The sequence below is a fragment of the Mucor mucedo genome, assembly GCF_025094135.1.
Source record: "Mucor mucedo strain NRRL 3635 chromosome Unknown EV154scaffold_42, whole genome shotgun sequence".
NCBI classification, from domain to species: domain Eukaryota; kingdom Fungi; phylum Mucoromycota; class Mucoromycetes; order Mucorales; family Mucoraceae; genus Mucor; species Mucor mucedo.
The window spans coordinates 1-17,700 of record NW_026252326.1 but is presented as its reverse complement, the minus strand read 5'-3'; the positions used below and the strand labels follow the sequence as shown (position 1 = coordinate 17,700).

The 17,700-nt window shown below is 35.3% G+C and overlaps 8 protein-coding genes across 8 annotated transcripts; 4 read left to right on the top strand and 4 right to left on the bottom strand.

Annotated features, from left to right (window-relative positions):
* Positions 1 to 336: 336 nt before the first annotated feature.
* EV154DRAFT_537923 (Dbl homology domain-containing protein) lies at positions 337 to 2,660 on the bottom strand (the record flags this gene model as incomplete). Its single annotated transcript, XM_051604244.1, has 7 exons — positions 337 to 503; positions 579 to 947; positions 972 to 1,572; positions 1,621 to 1,794; positions 1,845 to 2,405; positions 2,452 to 2,598; positions 2,640 to 2,660. 7 exons carry the CDS (start codon positions 2,658 to 2,660, stop codon positions 337 to 339), a joined length of 2,040 nt encoding a protein of 679 aa, XP_051457890.1.
* A 300-nt stretch (positions 2,661 to 2,960) lies between these two features.
* On the bottom strand, positions 2,961 to 3,866 carry EV154DRAFT_219876 (uncharacterized protein). The gene has a single exon (XM_051594418.1). The coding sequence runs from the start codon at positions 3,825 to 3,827 to the stop codon at positions 3,402 to 3,404; it is 426 nt and encodes a 141-aa protein (XP_051457889.1). The 5' UTR covers positions 3,828 to 3,866; the 3' UTR covers positions 2,961 to 3,401.
* A 1,308-nt stretch (positions 3,867 to 5,174) lies between these two features.
* EV154DRAFT_442882 (uncharacterized protein) lies at positions 5,175 to 8,164 on the top strand. Its single transcript, XM_051597007.1, has 6 exons — positions 5,175 to 5,308; positions 5,360 to 6,033; positions 6,100 to 6,694; positions 6,792 to 7,425; positions 7,493 to 8,102; positions 8,123 to 8,164. The coding sequence occupies exons 2-5, from the start codon at positions 5,596 to 5,598 to the stop codon at positions 7,722 to 7,724; spliced, it is 1,899 nt and encodes a 632-aa protein (XP_051457888.1). The 5' UTR covers positions 5,175 to 5,308; positions 5,360 to 5,595; the 3' UTR covers positions 7,725 to 8,102; positions 8,123 to 8,164.
* Positions 8,165 to 9,967: 1,803 nt separating this feature from the next.
* On the top strand, positions 9,968 to 11,585 carry EV154DRAFT_507546 (uncharacterized protein). Its single transcript, XM_051601436.1, has 5 exons — positions 9,968 to 10,180; positions 10,234 to 10,673; positions 10,725 to 10,863; positions 10,914 to 11,219; positions 11,277 to 11,585. Exons 1-5 carry the CDS (start codon positions 10,017 to 10,019, stop codon positions 11,488 to 11,490), a joined length of 1,263 nt encoding a protein of 420 aa, XP_051457887.1. The 5' UTR covers positions 9,968 to 10,016; the 3' UTR covers positions 11,491 to 11,585.
* EV154DRAFT_507543 (uncharacterized protein) lies at positions 11,450 to 13,557 on the bottom strand. Its single transcript, XM_051601435.1, has 2 exons — positions 12,570 to 13,557; positions 11,450 to 12,517 (listed from the first exon to the last, which is right to left on the bottom strand). Exons 1-2 carry the CDS (start codon positions 13,476 to 13,478, stop codon positions 11,825 to 11,827), a joined length of 1,602 nt encoding a protein of 533 aa, XP_051457886.1. The 5' UTR covers positions 13,479 to 13,557; the 3' UTR covers positions 11,450 to 11,824.
* A 664-nt stretch (positions 13,558 to 14,221) lies between these two features.
* EV154DRAFT_537919 (ribosomal protein L31e-domain-containing protein) lies at positions 14,222 to 14,649 on the top strand (the record flags this gene model as incomplete). The annotated part of the gene is made up of 2 exons (XM_051604243.1): positions 14,222 to 14,558; positions 14,615 to 14,649. The coding sequence occupies 2 exons, from the start codon at positions 14,222 to 14,224 to the stop codon at positions 14,647 to 14,649; spliced, it is 372 nt and encodes a 123-aa protein (XP_051457885.1).
* Positions 14,469 to 15,550, top strand: EV154DRAFT_507541 (uncharacterized protein). The gene is made up of 3 exons (XM_051601434.1): positions 14,469 to 14,558; positions 14,615 to 14,735; positions 14,820 to 15,550. Exon 3 carries the CDS (start codon positions 14,947 to 14,949, stop codon positions 15,184 to 15,186), a length of 240 nt encoding a protein of 79 aa, XP_051457884.1. The 5' UTR covers positions 14,469 to 14,558; positions 14,615 to 14,735; positions 14,820 to 14,946; the 3' UTR covers positions 15,187 to 15,550.
* Positions 15,551 to 16,069: 519 nt separating this feature from the next.
* EV154DRAFT_463992 (transmembrane amino acid transporter protein-domain-containing protein) lies at positions 16,070 to 17,699 on the bottom strand (the record flags this gene model as incomplete). Its single annotated transcript, XM_051597648.1, has 5 exons — positions 16,070 to 16,733; positions 16,790 to 17,239; positions 17,290 to 17,328; positions 17,389 to 17,541; positions 17,618 to 17,699. 5 exons carry the CDS (start codon positions 17,694 to 17,696, stop codon positions 16,129 to 16,131), a joined length of 1,326 nt encoding a protein of 441 aa, XP_051457883.1. The 3' UTR covers positions 16,070 to 16,128.
* Position 17,700: the final 1 nt, after the last annotated feature.

Here is a 17,700-nt window from a genome sequence, read left to right as displayed (position 1 = left end):
TGAAAATATAAGGCAAGAACATTGTTAAATTGGTTGAAGTTAAAACCCCCATTATTTATTTAATCATTGCTGATTTCCAAACTAGTTGGAAACTTGAGAGGATGTGGTATTAGTGATATGTGTTACATAGATTACTTTTTTTCTAATTCGATAATAGATCCTTTTCTACTAATCGATCTAATTGAAATACTAGTTGATAACCATCTCTATCAGGGTCATCCATTGAGCCTTGGAGTATTGTGTTGTGGGTATTGGTGCTAGTACAACGTATATTTTTACCTCGAATGACCTGTTCTAACTCTCCCTGGTATATAAACTTAGTAACTATCATTTTGTTCAAACATATAGACTTACTGTATGGACATTACGAATTTCAATAAAATCAGGCTCAAATGCAAGAAGATAAGGGTAAGATAACGCAAACGAATCCGGTGTACCTTCCCAGTCGATTCTTGTACTAGATCTTATAAATCGTCCTCTTTGATCTACGAGAAATGCAAATTCTATGATAAAAGGTTTAGATCAAATTTAAAATTCGTGCGTGTGCCTTTTTTTTTTTTTTTTTTTTTTTTTTTTACCATTATAGCATACGAGATATTTCGCAAATTGGATCCTGTAAATGGTGACTGGATGGACATCCTGTCGATTAATAACAAAGTCCAGTTTTTCATCCTCAGGGTCTAATAATGCCTGTACTCCCAGATTTTTCATATCAACCACACCAATTTCTTTTGGGGAGGAGATACACATTTTTGATTTCAGTAGATTGATGGATAATGCTTCACTAGGTAAATACAAATCTTTATAAGGTTTTAAACCAATGGGTCCACCTCTTACAAGTCGTTTCAAACTAAACATGGACTTTGCCTTCTTATTTTCATCCATAATAACCGGCTCCAATACGCGGATAGTAGTAGGCGATAAGGTATTCGTTTTCACAACACATACTAAAGTTTTCGATAGACATTCACCGACATGAAAGAATGTTGTGTTTTGGCTTACAGATCTTCCACGCTGTTGTGATACGGACTGTGATAATATTTCCAAAGGAAATGTCCATAATGTTTTGTCTGCAAGTACTAGCAATTGAGATTCCGGCATTAATTCTATTTGGGAAACCTTTTCTATTCGAATTATGCGTGTCATAGCCGCATTATTCTTTTTCTCGGCAGCAATAGTCGTAGTTGTAATATAAACACCTTGATCAGCTGCCACTAATATACGACCATCTTCCATCATCATGGTGTTATTCACCCGATTAGTTGTAAGAAAATGATTCTGAATCAAAGGCAAAATAGAAAATATGTTCTTGTTTAGAAGCTGTTTTTGATCAAGAATTTTCTTGACCCAAATTTGTTGGATAGATGTAGCTGTGGTATATAGTGTAAGAGGCGGAGATCCTTTGCGACCATGATGAGTGAAGGTAATTGATAGATTATTAATTTTTGAAGGTTGTTGATCAGAGACAGTGGTGGTAGTGCTAATAGAGGGTAATATGTAACTTGCTCTATTTTGCCGGGTGTTTGTTGTACTCGAAGCAACCTGAATAGATAGCAGCTGAAGAGGAATGGGCTAAAATAATAATTTAGCATTTTATTAATTAGGAATACAACCACCTACTTTTCTAAAGACTCTATACCACTCAAGATGATCCTCGTATTTCATTTTTGTAAATAATAGATAATGATCAAACAGAAAGACTTGAAGGTCGGTAGATTCAAATATAGAATTTGCTTTACGCCTCATCCTACCTTTCATTAACAGCTGTCTATCTGGTTTATCTAATTTTAAATCCTGTCTCGATCTTTTAATAAACATTCAGCGTTGCAATTGTAAGAACTTACAATAGAGTCTGCAGGCGATCTAAAATGTAGACGTTTGCGAATTTCTTCCAAATTGAAAGAATTTTCGCATTTTCCTGCTTCTATATTGACCTGGGTTAGATATCTTGTTATAATTTCCATAATTTGAGGTATAATCTCTTTATCCGGATTATCATCCGGAGTCCTTTTTAGGATCTCCCTCAATAACAAATTGTATCGCCCCAAACGAGTTGTAGGTTTCGTCAAATAACCATTTAGCTCTAATCGTCTTGATTCGGGTTTTCTCTCCGTTTCTTGTACAAATTGTGCAAATAATGGGTTTCGTTTCTTTTCAAGCTCAAAATGAAATTTTCCAATGACCTGATGGGCTCCATATCTTACAAACGGTTCGAAATTACAGACGTGTTCCAACATTACATCACCAATACTCGAGACGAGATATTTTTCGGCTTGTCTGGCATCCAATGCCAGCGAAAGTTCTGTATTGACATGACGAATTTCGGATATATTGAAAAATACGTCATGAACAAATTCCTCGTTATATTCGATGATATCTTTAGTTCGTAAAGGGCATTCCCAAAACTATATGATGTTAGCACACAGAATATATAAAATCAAATTGACTTACATTATAAACATATTCTAAGTCTCTCACAAAGTCTTGTTCCGTATAAATAAGTTCATAAATACATTCTTGGCGCTTTCTTTCCTCTGGTAAAGTAGCTTCTACAACATTTTCAGGCACATTTTGTGACCATAATTTAGTGGACTCTTCCTGTAAATTATCGTTAGTCTTTTTTTGTTTTCCTATTTTACTCCTTGTTTTCTATTGTGCATGTACCTTTAACAGACTTTGGCTTTGTTTTAAACTCTAAGTTGGTATTCAGCGTTTGCTCCTCTTTTTTTATTTTTATTTACTTCGTGTTTACCTTTTTTCGAAGACAAGACCAACTATAACATTGGTTGTCATTGGTACAGGTAGGCGAATAACAGTCGGTTAAGTCAGTATAAATTCCATTTGGTACATCAGACGAAAGAAAGGTCTGCGGATGAGAATCTGCTTCTTGCAAATCTACTGAATTAATGGGTTGTAAGTCTTGATACGGGTTAATAATTGCCTGCGGTAACTTAAGTGAATGTATTACCCATGGACGGATCGTTTAAATCTCTAAATGCAAACAGTTCATTTGGCGAGTCCTTAAGATCACCATCGTAATTCACATCGTGGAAAAAGCCTTGGTGTCTAAGTGCGCAGCCTACTTGTAACGCTTCTACTCTATCTTGTATACGCAATATTGCAAGTAACTTATCAACCGCTTCTTTTCCATTAAACACATCATGATATTCTATGCCGTCTTTGGTCAAAATAAGCAAAGGGATTCTTTTATAGAATTCTAGTGCGACTTGAGACAATAACGCAGTATATACTTGCTGTGATCTATATGCATCAATCGATTTTTGTTGTTCCTCTCTTTTTAATTGCATTTTTGTCAGGAAGACTGACGAATAGGATTCGGTGTGTGGTGACATTAGGTCAGATGTGTCTGTGTCAATGGATGAACGAGATTTAATTTCTTGTTAACAAAAAGAAGAAGAAAACATATTAGAACACATTAAAAAGGGTTTATATACTGTCATACTACCCCCTATCACACTGCCATTACGCCAATGATCATTATCAGGAGCATCTTTTATAACCAAAATTTCTTTTTCCTCTTCTTGTTCTAATTCTACTGGTTGAATAGCAATAATTGACGAAGGTGGTCTATCATTGAAATCAAATTCGTCTTCTTCAGCAAAACTATCAACACTCATTTGAAATGTGGGATTATTGAATGCTGTTCTAGTGTTTTTCTTTCGCTCAGCGACATTAGCAGCTAAACTTTGTTTTCTTATGGGTAATTGCTGCTGCTCATAATATTTCTTGATATGTTCTGGTATCGGACCACCCGCATAAGTTACTGTTGGAGTTCTTTTTAAAAACAAAACATCTTTTGAGCTCATTGTAAAAAAAAAAATAATTTAAAAAGAAAGGCAAGAAGGTGCAAAGTGCGACATGAATTATTTTAGCAGTAATAATCTCCTTATGTGTCAGCCACAAAATAGGTCGACGTCTTTGATTAATTACACAACGTTGTACACCATTTACAAATAAGGCAATAAAGAATCTGAATACATCACATATAATGTTAGGGGCAAAAGTCACAAAATTAAGTTTATGAAAATTAACATTCTTACGTTGACTAAAACACATTGGGATTTTTCTTTATGCTATTGAAATAACATGGATAAAGACATATCCCTAAGATAAAAAATTATTACTATCAAGAAAAAATATAGCAAACTACGCAGCTTCACTAGAAACAAGGAACAATTTTTTAAAGCTGTTACTAACGAAACTCATCAAGGGAAAAAGAAAGGGTGAGGGGTATCCCCTGGGGCTGCATTAAAGAAATATCACAAACCAAAAGATTTGACATACATCAGCTAATATAACGGAGGTTGAATATTGAGAAGTAACTAATATATAATTGACCTCTCATTACAGTGTTGTTACTTCAAATTCAGACAAATGCAAATTATTTTTGGACAAACTTATATTTGTTTTCAGACAGGCTTATAATTGTTTTCAGACAAACAGAAATATATTTCGGACAGTCGTAAAAAGATTTTCAGACAAACAGAAATATATTTCGGACAGTCGTAAAAAGATTTTCAGACACATGTAAAAGATAATCAGACAAGATATCCATCCCAGTCAATACAATCTTTTGTGTCGATAATGTTACAAAGAATTTAAAGAGGACATCAAATTATTTTCTACCAACACTTCACGATTTAAGTGAGAAAAAGGTTCCTACACTTGTGCAGATAATTGGCATGATCTACCTGTGATGTAATGATAGAGGCGGGATGTTATTTGGGTAGGACATAGCGGAGGAAAAGATAATGATAGAGAATATGACATAGAAAAACGTACGGCGGTGAAAAACAACGGGTAAGTGATCCTAGATTATGACTACGCGCACTTTACCGGTCCTAAAGAAAAGCGTAATCATAATAATCTATTTAATCAAACTTTGAGACAGCCAAAACTCACTCAACAAAGTTTGTTTAATACGACTTATATTATAAATGAGTAAAGTGATTTACATGCCTACAATTATCATACCCAGCCTACTACAAATAACCTCACTTCATAGCATATAGATACAATCTGATATAAAAAATAATAACTTTGGTTTGTACAAATACTTTGATAAATTAATAATAAGCAGCGGTCACATCAAATATATATATATCAGCCTGATGTCGATTTCAACAACAATTATGTCCTTTTCTTTCTAATATCTAAAACGGGATGCGTACACCAATTTATCCTGAAATTGAAGCTTTTATACAAACGAAAAAGTTGAAAAAATATGAAAGCCAACAACAGGAAACTGCTAGTGAAACCATTAACAAACCAAGTAAAAGAAAGAAAGGTAATATAAAAGCTTTCTTCAATGTGTTGTAATAACTAAATCTTCCCAAAGGTGTAAAAAGAAAAGATACCCCAGAAGAGAAAAAGGCAAAAAGTGATGCAAAAAGAGCTAGAAATGTTGTCCCAAATACATCGAGTCTAGTATGTAAGTCCTGCGGTCAAAATGGCCATGCATCTGCTAGGTCCAGAGAGTGCCTGAATTATAATTATACAGTAAAAGAATTGATTCAACAAAATCTGGGTTCTCAAAATCAAAGATAGACAGTCTCCATACCTATCAAGTCATTCATGTCTTCAGTAGATGAGAATGCGAATAACACGGCGGTTGAAAAAATCAAAAGTCTTTCAATGTTTTTGCGAAAAGTCGCCTACAACGCTCAGCTTTTTGTCAACTTTTATATTTTGAAACATCCAAACAGTTTACCTAATGAACTATTGAAACAAAACTTTTGGTATAGCGTATGTAGAGTGGTGTACCAAAATTTATCAGTTCAAAATTTTCAATCACAATATCCACTTATTCCCCACCTCGCCGAAGTATGGGATGAGCTTAACGGTGTTGAAGGCGTCAACTTGACAGTTGATAAAGGAAATTTAACTCTTTACGGCCAAGTGGTTTCATCCGCTTGTGAATCTATAGCTACTTGTTATAACAACTATTATATAGAGAACTTTGAAAATATTATTGCAAACTACTTTATATACATGATCCGTCAAGCATTTCATGTAAGTGTAAAGCCTTGTTAAATATACATATTAAAAACTTGACATCAATTATTATTTTTTTAAAAGGACATAAAAATGCCCATAGTAAAACATATAGTATACGAACATGTGCTCAATGTACTATTTTCTCCAGGACTGGGAGCCATTAATTCTGACAATATTTCCACTTCTTTGAACAGTAAAGAGCAAGAAAACATTTGTACGTTTTTAAACCCATTGATATTGGAGATCAAGAATCGTATACCAGCATTTCCTGTGACAAAGGCAACTCTAAATAATGCCCCATTCAGCATTATGCCAGTACTTAAGCACATTCTGGAGAAATATGAGTCCTTAATTGTGGAAGCACCGCTACCTGTTCCTGTCTCTCAATTGGAAATCATCTCACAAGAACAATCAGACGAGACCGATCAAGTAAATAAAAGACCAAGAAAAAAGAAGAAAGTAAAAAAATACAAAAACGACAACAACGGCGTAAAAAGAGATTTCCAGCCGCCTCGTCTCTTCAGTCTATTCCCGAACCCTGGCTTGCATTGGCGTTTCGTTAAAATAGATAGCCAAAATTTGACTGGTCTGTTTCCGACGGCTTCAATGGAACGGTTAGAGGAAGAAACAGTTTTTGAATTCACCCAAAGATATTTTTTTGCCCGTTTTAATTTTGCTAAGATAAACATAAATACGTAGGTACATACGTTTTTAGCAACAAATAAACCTGCTAATTTTCAACTTGTATAGCTTTGAAAAATTAAAAAATTTACCTCAACGAAAAGGAAGGATGTTTATTAATAGCCTGTACACAGATGGGTACACTTGTAGGATTTCTTTTTGCCGAAAGGCATATGCAGAATCTCCTGTGAATGAAACTGCTTTGGAGCTGCAAGATTTCAATAGTGAAGAAATCGATCGTTATTTTAGACCTTGCACAGTAGATCCCAACAGGAAAGATGCTTTTGTGTCATTTCATGGTAACACGGATGTTAGGCGGCTTTCATCTGCCGAATATTACAACATGAATGGAAGTGCCAATCGTATGAAGTTGGAGCAAGACAGGAAGAAAGAACAAGGAGTGCAAACAATCGAGACAAACATACCTTCTGTAAAGTCAGCAGTTACTGATAAATATATTACGCATGTGAAATACATGATGCAACATAAGGACACACTATTTAGTTTTTACAATTTTCAGACAGCAAGAGTCAAATGGTGTAATTACATTGGAAAACAGCGTGCCCTCCAGGATGCTGTAAATATCCTAATTAACGGATCAAAGAAGTACAATAAAGGACGACGGAAGAAAACAAGAAAAAACAAGAGAAAAAGAAGCAAGACAGCTGCAAAGTATCAAAGCAACACCCCTCAAGCCGGATCAAGACAAAGAAAAAGCGCATCCAGGTATTACTCACATATCCATGGATGTTGTTCCTCTTCTAATTTTTTTTTCTTTTTTAAAAAAAAAAAGAAGCCACAAAGAGAAATTTGAGGAGGGTGACAAAAGTAAAATGCCATTGATAATTTTTGGGGACGGTTTGAAGAATAAAAGTCACGTAAAGATCAGTGGGATTAGGCATGGCGTCTCTGAAATGATATACAGACAGTTGAAGCTGCGGGAAAAACTTGGAGAGTTATTGCTACTTGACATAGATGAATATAAAACATCAAAGGTGAAAGATATACGTGTCTATAACATGTAATTACTAATACAATGTCATTTCTTTCTTAGAACTGCAATAACTGCCTAGAAAGTAGTCTAGAAAACTTAAAGTATAAATGTGGAACGGACAACCGATCAATCCATCAAATATTCTTCTGCAAAAAATGCAATATTCGTTGGAATCGTGACGTTATGGCTACGAAAAACATGTACACCATTGCCACCTCAATTTGGAGAGGTGATGGCCGACCCGATGTCTTTAAAAGACAAAGCGCCACCTCCAATGTGGTTGCCACGCCCTCACCGGTGATGGCTTAAAGATACCTACAGGTAAAAAAAAAAAAAAAAAAAAAAGTCTAACACTAAATCTGAATTTCCATTTTTATATCGTCTGAAAAAGGTAAGCAAATGTCTGAAAGTGAATTTTTATTTGTCTGAAAAAAAACTGATGTTGTCTGAATTTGAAGTGTAAACACTGTACTGTAAACTTAGACTTTCGGACAGACTTAGAGATAATTTCGGGTGAGTATAAAATACATTCAGACATTTTTATAAAAACCTTACAAAGGTAATAAATAATACTAGTTTCTGTCAAGACATATTCAAATTATACTATGCCTTATGACACGAGGAACAATATAGCGGCCCATTTTTAATTACCAAGACAAGCTAAAAACAAAGAATTTTTTTGTAGCGATAAAGTTTTACACTACTGAAACAGAGCGAAGTAAACGCTATTAATATTATGTAAGCAATCAGATATTACATGGCAATGATGAACAAGAACATTTAATGTCGAATTAGAACAGATATTGTTATAAAGTGCATAAGAAGAAGGGAACACAGGTTTAATTTTATAGGATGAGGTGGATAGACGGAAAGTTGTTTATTACTGCCAAATACTTATAAACAGAGTATTGGTTTCTGGAAGTACAGACAAGATATTGAAGTAAAGCTCTTTTTACTTGTAGAAATTATTAAGTCCTTGGTCATTGACTATTTAGTCGAGTAAATAAGGAAGGACATTCATTACCGCGTTTTTATAAACATCACAAGAGATCTTCACTCCAGTATATATTACAACTGCTTCCAATTAATATATTAAAGATAGTTTTGTCCCTAACTATGTGGTTTCGAAGGCTCAATTCTTTGCACGTAACACAGAATTATTGTAAAGAATAGTTTTTTACCACATGATGTATAAAAAGGCTTATTTGTATTATAATAGCTTACAGATAAGATTCGAAATTCATTTATAAATTAAGAGCTATTGCCTCTCCAAGACTATTTCTTCTCTTTAAGTTGTCATAGATATCTCAGAAACACCAGCTCTTTGTCCTATATATTTTACATAGCTGCTCTATTTATGACCATCACTGAAAACTACTGAAGGTATCTTTGTAGGCTCTCCTGTACTAAAGTAAATTTTATAGTTTGTTCGACTAAACTATCACGAATGTTGTCAATAAATTAATTACAAGAGTTTGATCATCATACTTGATCTTTATCGGGATGCTGGGTGTTCTAGGATATTGTCGGTTCACCATCTTTTATCATTTTGCACTTATTCGATTTAGTCTTCCTCCATCGTTTAAGGTTTTACTTTTTTTATATATTAATCGGAATACTACAATCTTTATATAGTGCACATTGGCCACCGTGGTAGTTGTCCCATTTGGTTGAGGCTATTCTGAAAATGTGAAAATAAAAAAGGAGTTCTTTACAAGCCAGCATTTAATTATAAAAATTGGTTTACGTAAAGAACAACTTAAGAAATAATAGACGATGAAATCTCTGTCTCCAAATTCTTGATGTCCTGTTAAATTTTAAATTTGTCTTCTTTTCTTGGTCGATTTATTACTACTCCAGAAGAGCAGTAATACTTATTTGTTAATAAAGATCTGACATGTTCATTACCATAATATGTCACAAATATACTCTTACGACCAGGATGTAAAAACAAGGGAAAAAACGATTACTATTATCCTAAATAAAAATCATCGATTTCGAGTTTGACATGATCCCCCTCGAGCTTCTCAGAAACAATCCTTGCGAAAGAAATTTTATAGGTGTAACCATCAGTTGATGTAACAGAACGGCGGTTTTTAAATTTGATTGGCTTAAAAAAATGACTTCATTGAACAGTGTCTGAATTTGAAGTGGCCAATCTACCTTTGGGAGTGTAGCAATTGTACCTGAAAACTTTTCGTACAACGAGTCATGTCACGCTTGGCGGAGTCTCTTTATCGCTTCCCACCCCATTTTAATTCTTTCCCATCTTTCTCTTGTTTATTTTTTATTTTTCATTTTTCATTTTTTTTTTCTTACAAAAATGAAGTTGAAGCCAGTATCATCTTATAAAGCATATTTGGAAGAGGACAGGATCGAAAATTTACGCTTATATAAATATGGTGCTGTTGACAAATCTCCCATTTCTAAATATATTTTAAAACATTATTGGGATTTCGCTATAAAGTTATTCCCCAGATGGATAGCGTAAGATTGAAATGTTTGACACAAATTTCTAAAAATTAAACAAATTATCATAGTCCAAATCTAATCACTTTGATCGGTTTGTTTTTCATGATTGCCAACGTGATTATTGTATGTATATGGGCACCATTACTCGATACAACTGCGCCAAACTGGATCAATTTCAGTTTTGCTGCCGGCCTTTGGTTATATTCCACATTTGATAACGTCGATGGAAGACAAGCCCGTCGTACTGGTACCTCATCTCCTTTGGGTGAATTATTTGATCACGGATGTGACGCTATCAACTGTACTTATGTCGCTTTACTGCAATGCGCTGCTTTGGGCCTCGGTCATTCACCTAGTTCTGCTATTCTTCTATTTGTCACTATTATTGGATTCTATCTTTCTACAGCCGAGGAATATTATACTGGTGTACTTTATTTGGGTTATGTCAATGGTCCCACCGAAGGAATCATTGTTACTTGCTTAGCTTTTATTTGGTCTGGTATTTATGGTAAGTAACGGGAATTTGTACATGGAATTTTGTGTTGATTTGTTATTCAAGGTATTGGATCGTGGCACGTGCCCCTGAAAGAGATCTCATGTCTTTCTTGGATGGGTTTTTTACCTAGTAACACAACTTTTGCCGATGTGTTTGTGATTGGGATGGTACTATTTTTCGTTGTCACACATCTTCCTGTTTGGTAAGACCTTAAATTAAGATGGAGTTTCAAATACTGACAGGCTTCTGTAGTGTTTACTCCATTGCACAAGCATGTAATGCAAAGGGGCTCAGCAAATGGCGTGTATTTGGGAATGTATTTCTACCTATTGTTGTCACAGGATCATTGATTACTTTCTGGATCCATTTATCATCTTTTACAGTATATTCCCAAAAGCATTTTATTCTCTTTGCTATTTTTATTGGATTTTTATTTGGCGAGATGGCCTCCGATATTATCTTGGCTCACTTGACAAAGTCGGAATTTCCTCTTTTTAGAAATATCTATTATCCATTAGCCTTGTTTGCCTTGCTCGGAGCATTAACCGAGTTCACTAGGTAAGGAAAATACACGGATGGTGTGTCTGATAATATTAACCCGCATATATTGCATAGATTTGAGTATAACGAGTATTTTTTGTTGATTGGGATAACATGCGTCACTTTCGTTAATTACATGATTAGAGCAGTGCGTGTCATCAATGCATTCTGCGAGTTTTTAAACATTCGGTGCTTGGTGATTCCTCATCATCCTAAGCCCGTATTACCCGTCGCGACAGAGTCCGAATCCCTGCTGACTACCAATGGTTCAAACTATAGCACTATTTAATACCCTATCCATTTTATCCATTTTAAGTTATTTATTAAAAAAGAACGAGAAAAAAAAAAAAGAAAAAGAAAAAAAAGGAAAAAAAAGAAAGAAACCATAAATTATGTTGTGATTTTTTTTTGATTGTGAAAACATAAAAAGGGGGAGGGGAATGCAGAAGAAGTTTTTTGCTTCATAAAATGAAAAAAGATTAAAAAAAAAAGCATATATGTGAGTGTTTTTCTATACGCATCAAGAGCAAAGAAAAAATGAAGTGAGATTTTTTTTGGGTGTATGTTTTTTTTGTGTATATGTATAAAGGAGAAAGGATAAAAAAAAAGAGGGGGCATATATATTAACAACCAACAGTACCAGTGTTATGCCAGTTCATACCAACCATCATATTATTGTTGTTTTGTTCTTGTAAAGGTGGTAAATTTTGTTGCTTCATAGGCTCATCATTTCTTTGTTGTCTTCTACGACGATCTTCGACTCTTTGATGTGTTTTCATGTGTTGAGATAAATTATCGGATCTGGAAAAGGTCTTGTGACAATTAGGAAATGAACAGCCAAAAGGTCTTTCGGATGTATGAGTGCGCATATGACGTTTTAGATGCTCTAGTCTTTTGAATCTGCGCTGGCAATGGGGTAATGGACAGATATGGGACTTATGTTGGTTATTGTTAGATGAAGTACTATTAGATGATGATGAACGACGTGAATTGGTTGTAGTGGTAGCTGTTGCTGGGATAGATGCAGAAGTTGAAGATGAGGATGAAGATGCTGCCGCTGCTACAACAGCAACTGCGGCTGCAATCGATGAATTATCATTGGTTGAAGTAGGATAAGGTTGATAGTAATTCATATTGTTATTATTATTGTTGTTGTAATCAGAAGAATAGAATGGATTGTTGTTGTTTACTACTTCATGGTTGAGTAAAGAGGATACACCTGCCGTATTATTTTCAACTGTGTTTGGTTGTTGACTAAACTGTTGATGAGAAAAATTGTTGCGCATATATTGAGTGTTCGGATATTCATCACATTGCTATTTAGGTTGATTAATTAACAGTAATTTGATTAATTATATTTTTTATTACCTCGGAACCGTAGCCATGACTATACATATCTTGGTAAGGTGTCATATCAAATGATTGCTGCTGTTGCAATTGCTGTTGCTTAGTAGCAAAATACGCCGGAGTTCTCGTATCCTCAAATACAGTAGTTGGAGCAGTAGAGTTCTTTCTCTTGGTTGTTTGGATTAAATTAGTTTTTTTAGTGTGAGTACGATAGTGAGCATGGAAGTTATCAGAACGACTAAAGTTTTTTCCACAACCAGGGAAGTGACAAGAATGAGGTCTTTTGCCTGTATGAACAAGCATGTGACGCTTTAAATGCTCAAAACGCTTAAAGCTCCAGATACAACAAGGGTGCTTACAAGCATGTTTATGCTGGGAGTTGGGACCAGATAATTGAGAACGAGACCCTCTCTTCGAATTCTTTTGCTGATTGGTAGCAGGAGAGTACTGCTGTTGCTGCTGCTGCTGCTGCTGCTGCTGTTGTTGCTGTTGTTGCTGTTGTTGCTGTTGTTGCTGTTGCTGCTGTTGTGACTGCTGCTGCTGCTGCTGCTGCTGAACATCAAGGAAATGATTGTAGTCTGATTGACAATCGATAGAAACTGCTGAGCAAGAGCTTCTTCGATATGCGTCTTGATCATGCATTGATGACGGATGCGGGATACTGGTTCCGAATCCAAAGGGACCAACATCAACAGAAAATTTGCGCTTGAACTGCATCGAGTCGATTAAAACAGATGAAGGAGAAACAGCTGGAGTAAGAGGAGGTGACAGATGTTGTTGATAGACTACATTACTGTAGTAGTTGGTCGGAGGAGGAGGAGGAGGTAAATAAGCTGAAGAAGGTAAAACCGACTCTTCCAATTTAATAGCTAATTTATCGATACCAGGTAACTTTTCAGGTGTTGTTGGTTGTTCATAACTCGACATCATATAATTTTTAATGATAAAAAGGAAGAAGAAAGGGAAAAAAAGGAAAGGTATAAATAACAAAAATAAACCTTTATAATTCCTTTTATATAAGTTAATGAAAAGAGGAAAAAAATAGATTGATCGACACTAGCAGGGAGTTGATATATTACTGACTTGCTTAATACATTACTATTTTTGTTTCTCATGACTCAGGGGAAAGTCTTCAAAAGGGGTAACCAAAAATAAAAAAAAAATAAAAAAAAAAAAAAAAAATATCAACGAAATATCACTCCTTATATTAATAAAAAGATACTAGCTATTACAACAGAATACCATTGGTCTGTATAAAAAGCAAATTGATAAATTGTATCTTTCCCCTGAAAGAATGTGCTATTACTCTATATATTTCTCCTTTCAACTACACACGCAGAACCTCGTGCCTATTCCTTTCCCCTTTTTAACACACATTGATTATCCAAAATGATTTTCAGGAGAGCAACAACAAATACACCATCCATCAAAATCTCCCTATTCACAAACACAATATCCTCCTTCTTTTGTCTTGTTTAACAACATGTCAAATAAAAAAATAAGAAATAAACCCTAAATGTCCGGCCCGGACTACTCATGTTTACCCAGTGGCAAAGACCCCAACTAAAGGCAAAATAGGCACAATGGATAGACTTCCTTTTTGCTTATCCACCCGTTAAAGTGAGTAACCATATCCATCCATCAACGAATGCTGTATTTATTTCTATCGTAGAATGGCCAAGGACCAAAAGACCACTCAAAAGCGTTCCACTCTCGCTGATGTTGTCACTCGTGAGTACACCATCCACATGCATAAGCATGTCTTTGGTCGCTCTTTGAGAAAGCGTGCTCCTCATGCCATTAAGTCCGTCAAGGCCTTTGCTACCCTTGCCATGGGTACCAAGGATGTCCGTCTTGATCCCTCTCTTAACAAGGCCGTCTGGTCTCGTGGTGTTAAGCACACTAACCATCGTATCCGTGTTCGCATCTCTCGTAGACGTAATGATGACGAGGATGCCAAGGAGAAGCTCTACTCTTATGTTACCTTCGTTCCCTGTGTTGACTTCAAGGGTAAGAATTATATCCGCATTCTCATTTGTGCACGACATTAACCTTCTTTTTAATAGGTCTCAACACTGAAGTTGTTGAGGATGAGAACTAAATTCACCAATCCCGATCAACCCTCGTAGAAAAATAAACATCAAACAAAATTTTCTTTTCTTTTTTGATTAACTACAAGATGTCGAGGTGTGTTTTTATATTGACAGGGAGGATTTCGTGCATATATTTAATTTCTGCATATCATCAATTGCCTAATTGACACGAATCTAGATAGTATATTATCATTACGAAAAATGTTATATGAATTATGTTTCAGCCGCTTTGCATTGATTAAATTATGAGCGACACTAAAAAAAAGAATGTTATATTCAGATAGGAGCACTATTAAAAAGGGGGAATGTGTCTACGAAGAGTGTTCTTGATGAAGCCATTTATTGCACTAGAGGCCGATATTTCCTATGTATGTATATACTTAGTTATTTGTTCTCCGCCTGGGGTTTCGTACATTGGAGAAAAGTGCATGCACGGCTTTGGCTTTTCAATGGTAATAGAATTATGCATTTCGCATTTAGGGTGGAAAGTTACAATTATGTTTTATATTGATCTTACATTGAGAGCTTATTTTTATTATCATTAACAGAAGCTGCCTGTATTAATCCATGATATAACACAATGTCTTCAGGGCGTTTGCCGATATAAAAATCGTTTAAAGATTAGGATTAATGCTTTCTTTGTGAAAGTGGGATAAAAAAGCACGTGCTTAAAATCCGGACTTGCCACTAACTTTTTGAATCCAAGAAGTAATCACGCTTCTATCTCTCTGTCACCAAACCTATTCTAGCTTAAATTTTTGTCAACCCCTACCAATCACATATGTTAAGATATCACTTTCGGCGACGATAACCTCCCCCAATTAAGTATTTGCTAAACTATCTGAATATGCTCACTAATACACCCCTACTGTCGTCTTCTTCCTTTACCCAACTATTGGTTAGGCCAGCTGTTTGAAGGCACACTTGACTTGGCTCATAATACAAGGAAATAAGCTCTAATCATTTAATATGGTAGAGGTCGAATTCAGATTTTAAACTTCGATAATTTTTAGTGGCATAAATAAATGCGTAATGACGAACTTTATCAAAATTAAGCTAATTAAGCCATAAAGACTACATACATCAATGTATTTACTAAGCATGGCATACGTTGCAAAGCCTTATTTACTATCTACGTAACCGCACCTGATCGTCTTAATGAACAATGTAACTGTCCTAGGATTACAAATGACCATAAATTGGTCCCTTAAATGAAATTGGCTAAATTGATGACAGCAGAATAGATGCTTTGTACCCATGAAACAATCAATTCAAATGTTTTCAGGAGATTACTTGAGCAAAACCCAAATATTCTGTATTACCACGGGCAACGCATTATTTAATCGGAACCCCTCTTAATAAATGAAAAAAGAATTAAGCTTTAAAATATTCAATAGGCTAGCACATTTTCTAACGTTAGACAGAAACTTTAATGTTTTAAGGAGTAATAATTTTATTTCTAATAATAACAAATAATATACAAATGATTAAGCGGTATTCTCAAAATCAGACTTTAAGGCTTTGACAGCAGAAATCGTACCAAAGATTAAACCAACAATACCTAACAAGACGACGAAGAAGCAAAGGATTAATTCAGCCCAGTGCTTGTTACGGAAGCCTGTCAGTTTCAAATAAAACATAACAGGGAAGATTAAAATAAGCGCACAATTAGAGAATGCACCCAATAAAGACATAAAATCACCAAAAAAGGGGACATAGATGGCAATGACAGCAATTACAACCACCATGACGAGGCGGAGGGTAAAACGTAAAAGTGTCTCCACAACACGAGAATGGTTAAAGGAAGAAATACCACAGAGCTTTTCTAAATCGAGGGCAAAAGAAGTCATCAAAATAGGGCAAGCCATCAAAACATGGATCGTAATGATGATGGTAGAAGCAAGCTTAGCGGCACCTTCAGGAATATTGTCGTAAATTGGGGACAAAGTTTTATCACCGTAAACATAATAACCAGGAATAGCAGTCAAGAAATAAAGTGCTACACAAGTACTTAAACCAGCTGCCACAACCTTGTTCCAGTTTTGTGGGTGTTTCATGCCTGCTTCAACATGAGCATAAACAGGGTTACCACCTAAATAGAATAAAGTGAGTCATGGTTACATAATTGTATAACTATTTGTATTTTACCAAAACTAAATACGATCGAACTAAGCGCAATTGGGAATTGATCCCAAATAACAGAAACATGATGCACATCGGTTACATAAGGCTTGTCCTTTAAGGCAGCTACCAAAACAATAAATACAACGATAACAGTGGCAAGCATACCGAAAGCACTAAGAAAGCCGACTTCCTTCATTGATTTGAATAAGACGAAAGGAACAGCGACTATAGCGGCGCAAATAATAACCCAAATTGTAAAAGTCAATTCACCAGCAGTACCTATGCAAACCTTATGTAAGTTTTGACCAGCCAAAAGAATATACAGTACTGGAACACCAATTAAAGTCACTGCGGTAAAAAAGAATGACACCCAGCCGCCAATAGGTCCAAAAGCGCTCTCGGCCACTTCTTGATAAGATGACAAACGGGTTCTTCCATTGTGATACAAACAGCGAATCAAGATAATACCAGAATCTATTGAGTGCATTAGCTTAATTTTAAAAATTCGGATATGCGGTACCTACAGATTGAAAAGCACCAACTCAATCCAAGAATAAATAGACCTATGGAATAATAGGAATTAATATAAAATAAATAAAATATATTCACACGGAGGTGCTAACCAATCCAGCCACCCTGTTTAAGGGCAAAAGGTAAACCAAGTGCACCTGTGCCTGCTACAACACAGACGACATTGAAATAAGCAAGGAAAGACGAGCCGCCTTCGGAATTGTCTACACCATGACTAAAACCGATAATATCATGATCGACCTCGCCTGTAATAAATAAATATTTAAGCCTCTATTTTTTTTTTTATTTTATTTTGACAGCTGCGATTGTTTTGACAATTACCAACGACATTGTCCGTAATCTCGTCTAAAGATGGTTCGGTGGAGAATGATTTCTCATTCTTCATTTTATGTAATTCCATTTTT

Bases quoted from the DNA above. Each gene is read 5' to 3' on its own strand.
- EV154DRAFT_219876 (XM_051594418.1), bottom strand. From the start codon at position 3,827: ATGAGCTCAAAAGATGTTTTGTTTTTAAAAAGAACTCCAACAGTAACT.
- EV154DRAFT_507543 (XM_051601435.1), bottom strand. From the start codon at position 13,478: ATGATGTCGAGTTATGAACAACCAACAACACCTGAAAAGTTACCTGGT. The intron at 12,518-12,569 runs GTAATAAAAAAT...CAACCTAAATAG, and splicing joins GTCATGGCTACGGTTCCGAG to CAATGTGATGAATATCCGAA.
- EV154DRAFT_442882 (XM_051597007.1), top strand. From the start codon at position 5,596: ATGTCTTCAGTAGATGAGAATGCGAATAACACGGCGGTTGAAAAAATC. The intron at 6,034-6,099 runs GTAAGTGTAAAG...TTTTTTTAAAAG, and splicing joins TGATCCGTCAAGCATTTCAT to GACATAAAAATGCCCATAGT. The intron at 6,695-6,791 runs CTAAGATAAACA...TAAAAAATTTAC, and splicing joins TTTTGCCCGTTTTAATTTTG to CTCAACGAAAAGGAAGGATG.
- EV154DRAFT_507546 (XM_051601436.1), top strand. From the start codon at position 10,017: ATGAAGTTGAAGCCAGTATCATCTTATAAAGCATATTTGGAAGAGGAC. The intron at 10,181-10,233 runs GTAAGATTGAAA...AAATTATCATAG, and splicing joins TTATTCCCCAGATGGATAGC to TCCAAATCTAATCACTTTGA. The intron at 11,220-11,276 runs GTAAGGAAAATA...TATATTGCATAG, and splicing joins GCATTAACCGAGTTCACTAG to ATTTGAGTATAACGAGTATT.
- EV154DRAFT_507541 (XM_051601434.1), top strand. From the start codon at position 14,947: ATGTGTCTACGAAGAGTGTTCTTGATGAAGCCATTTATTGCACTAGAG.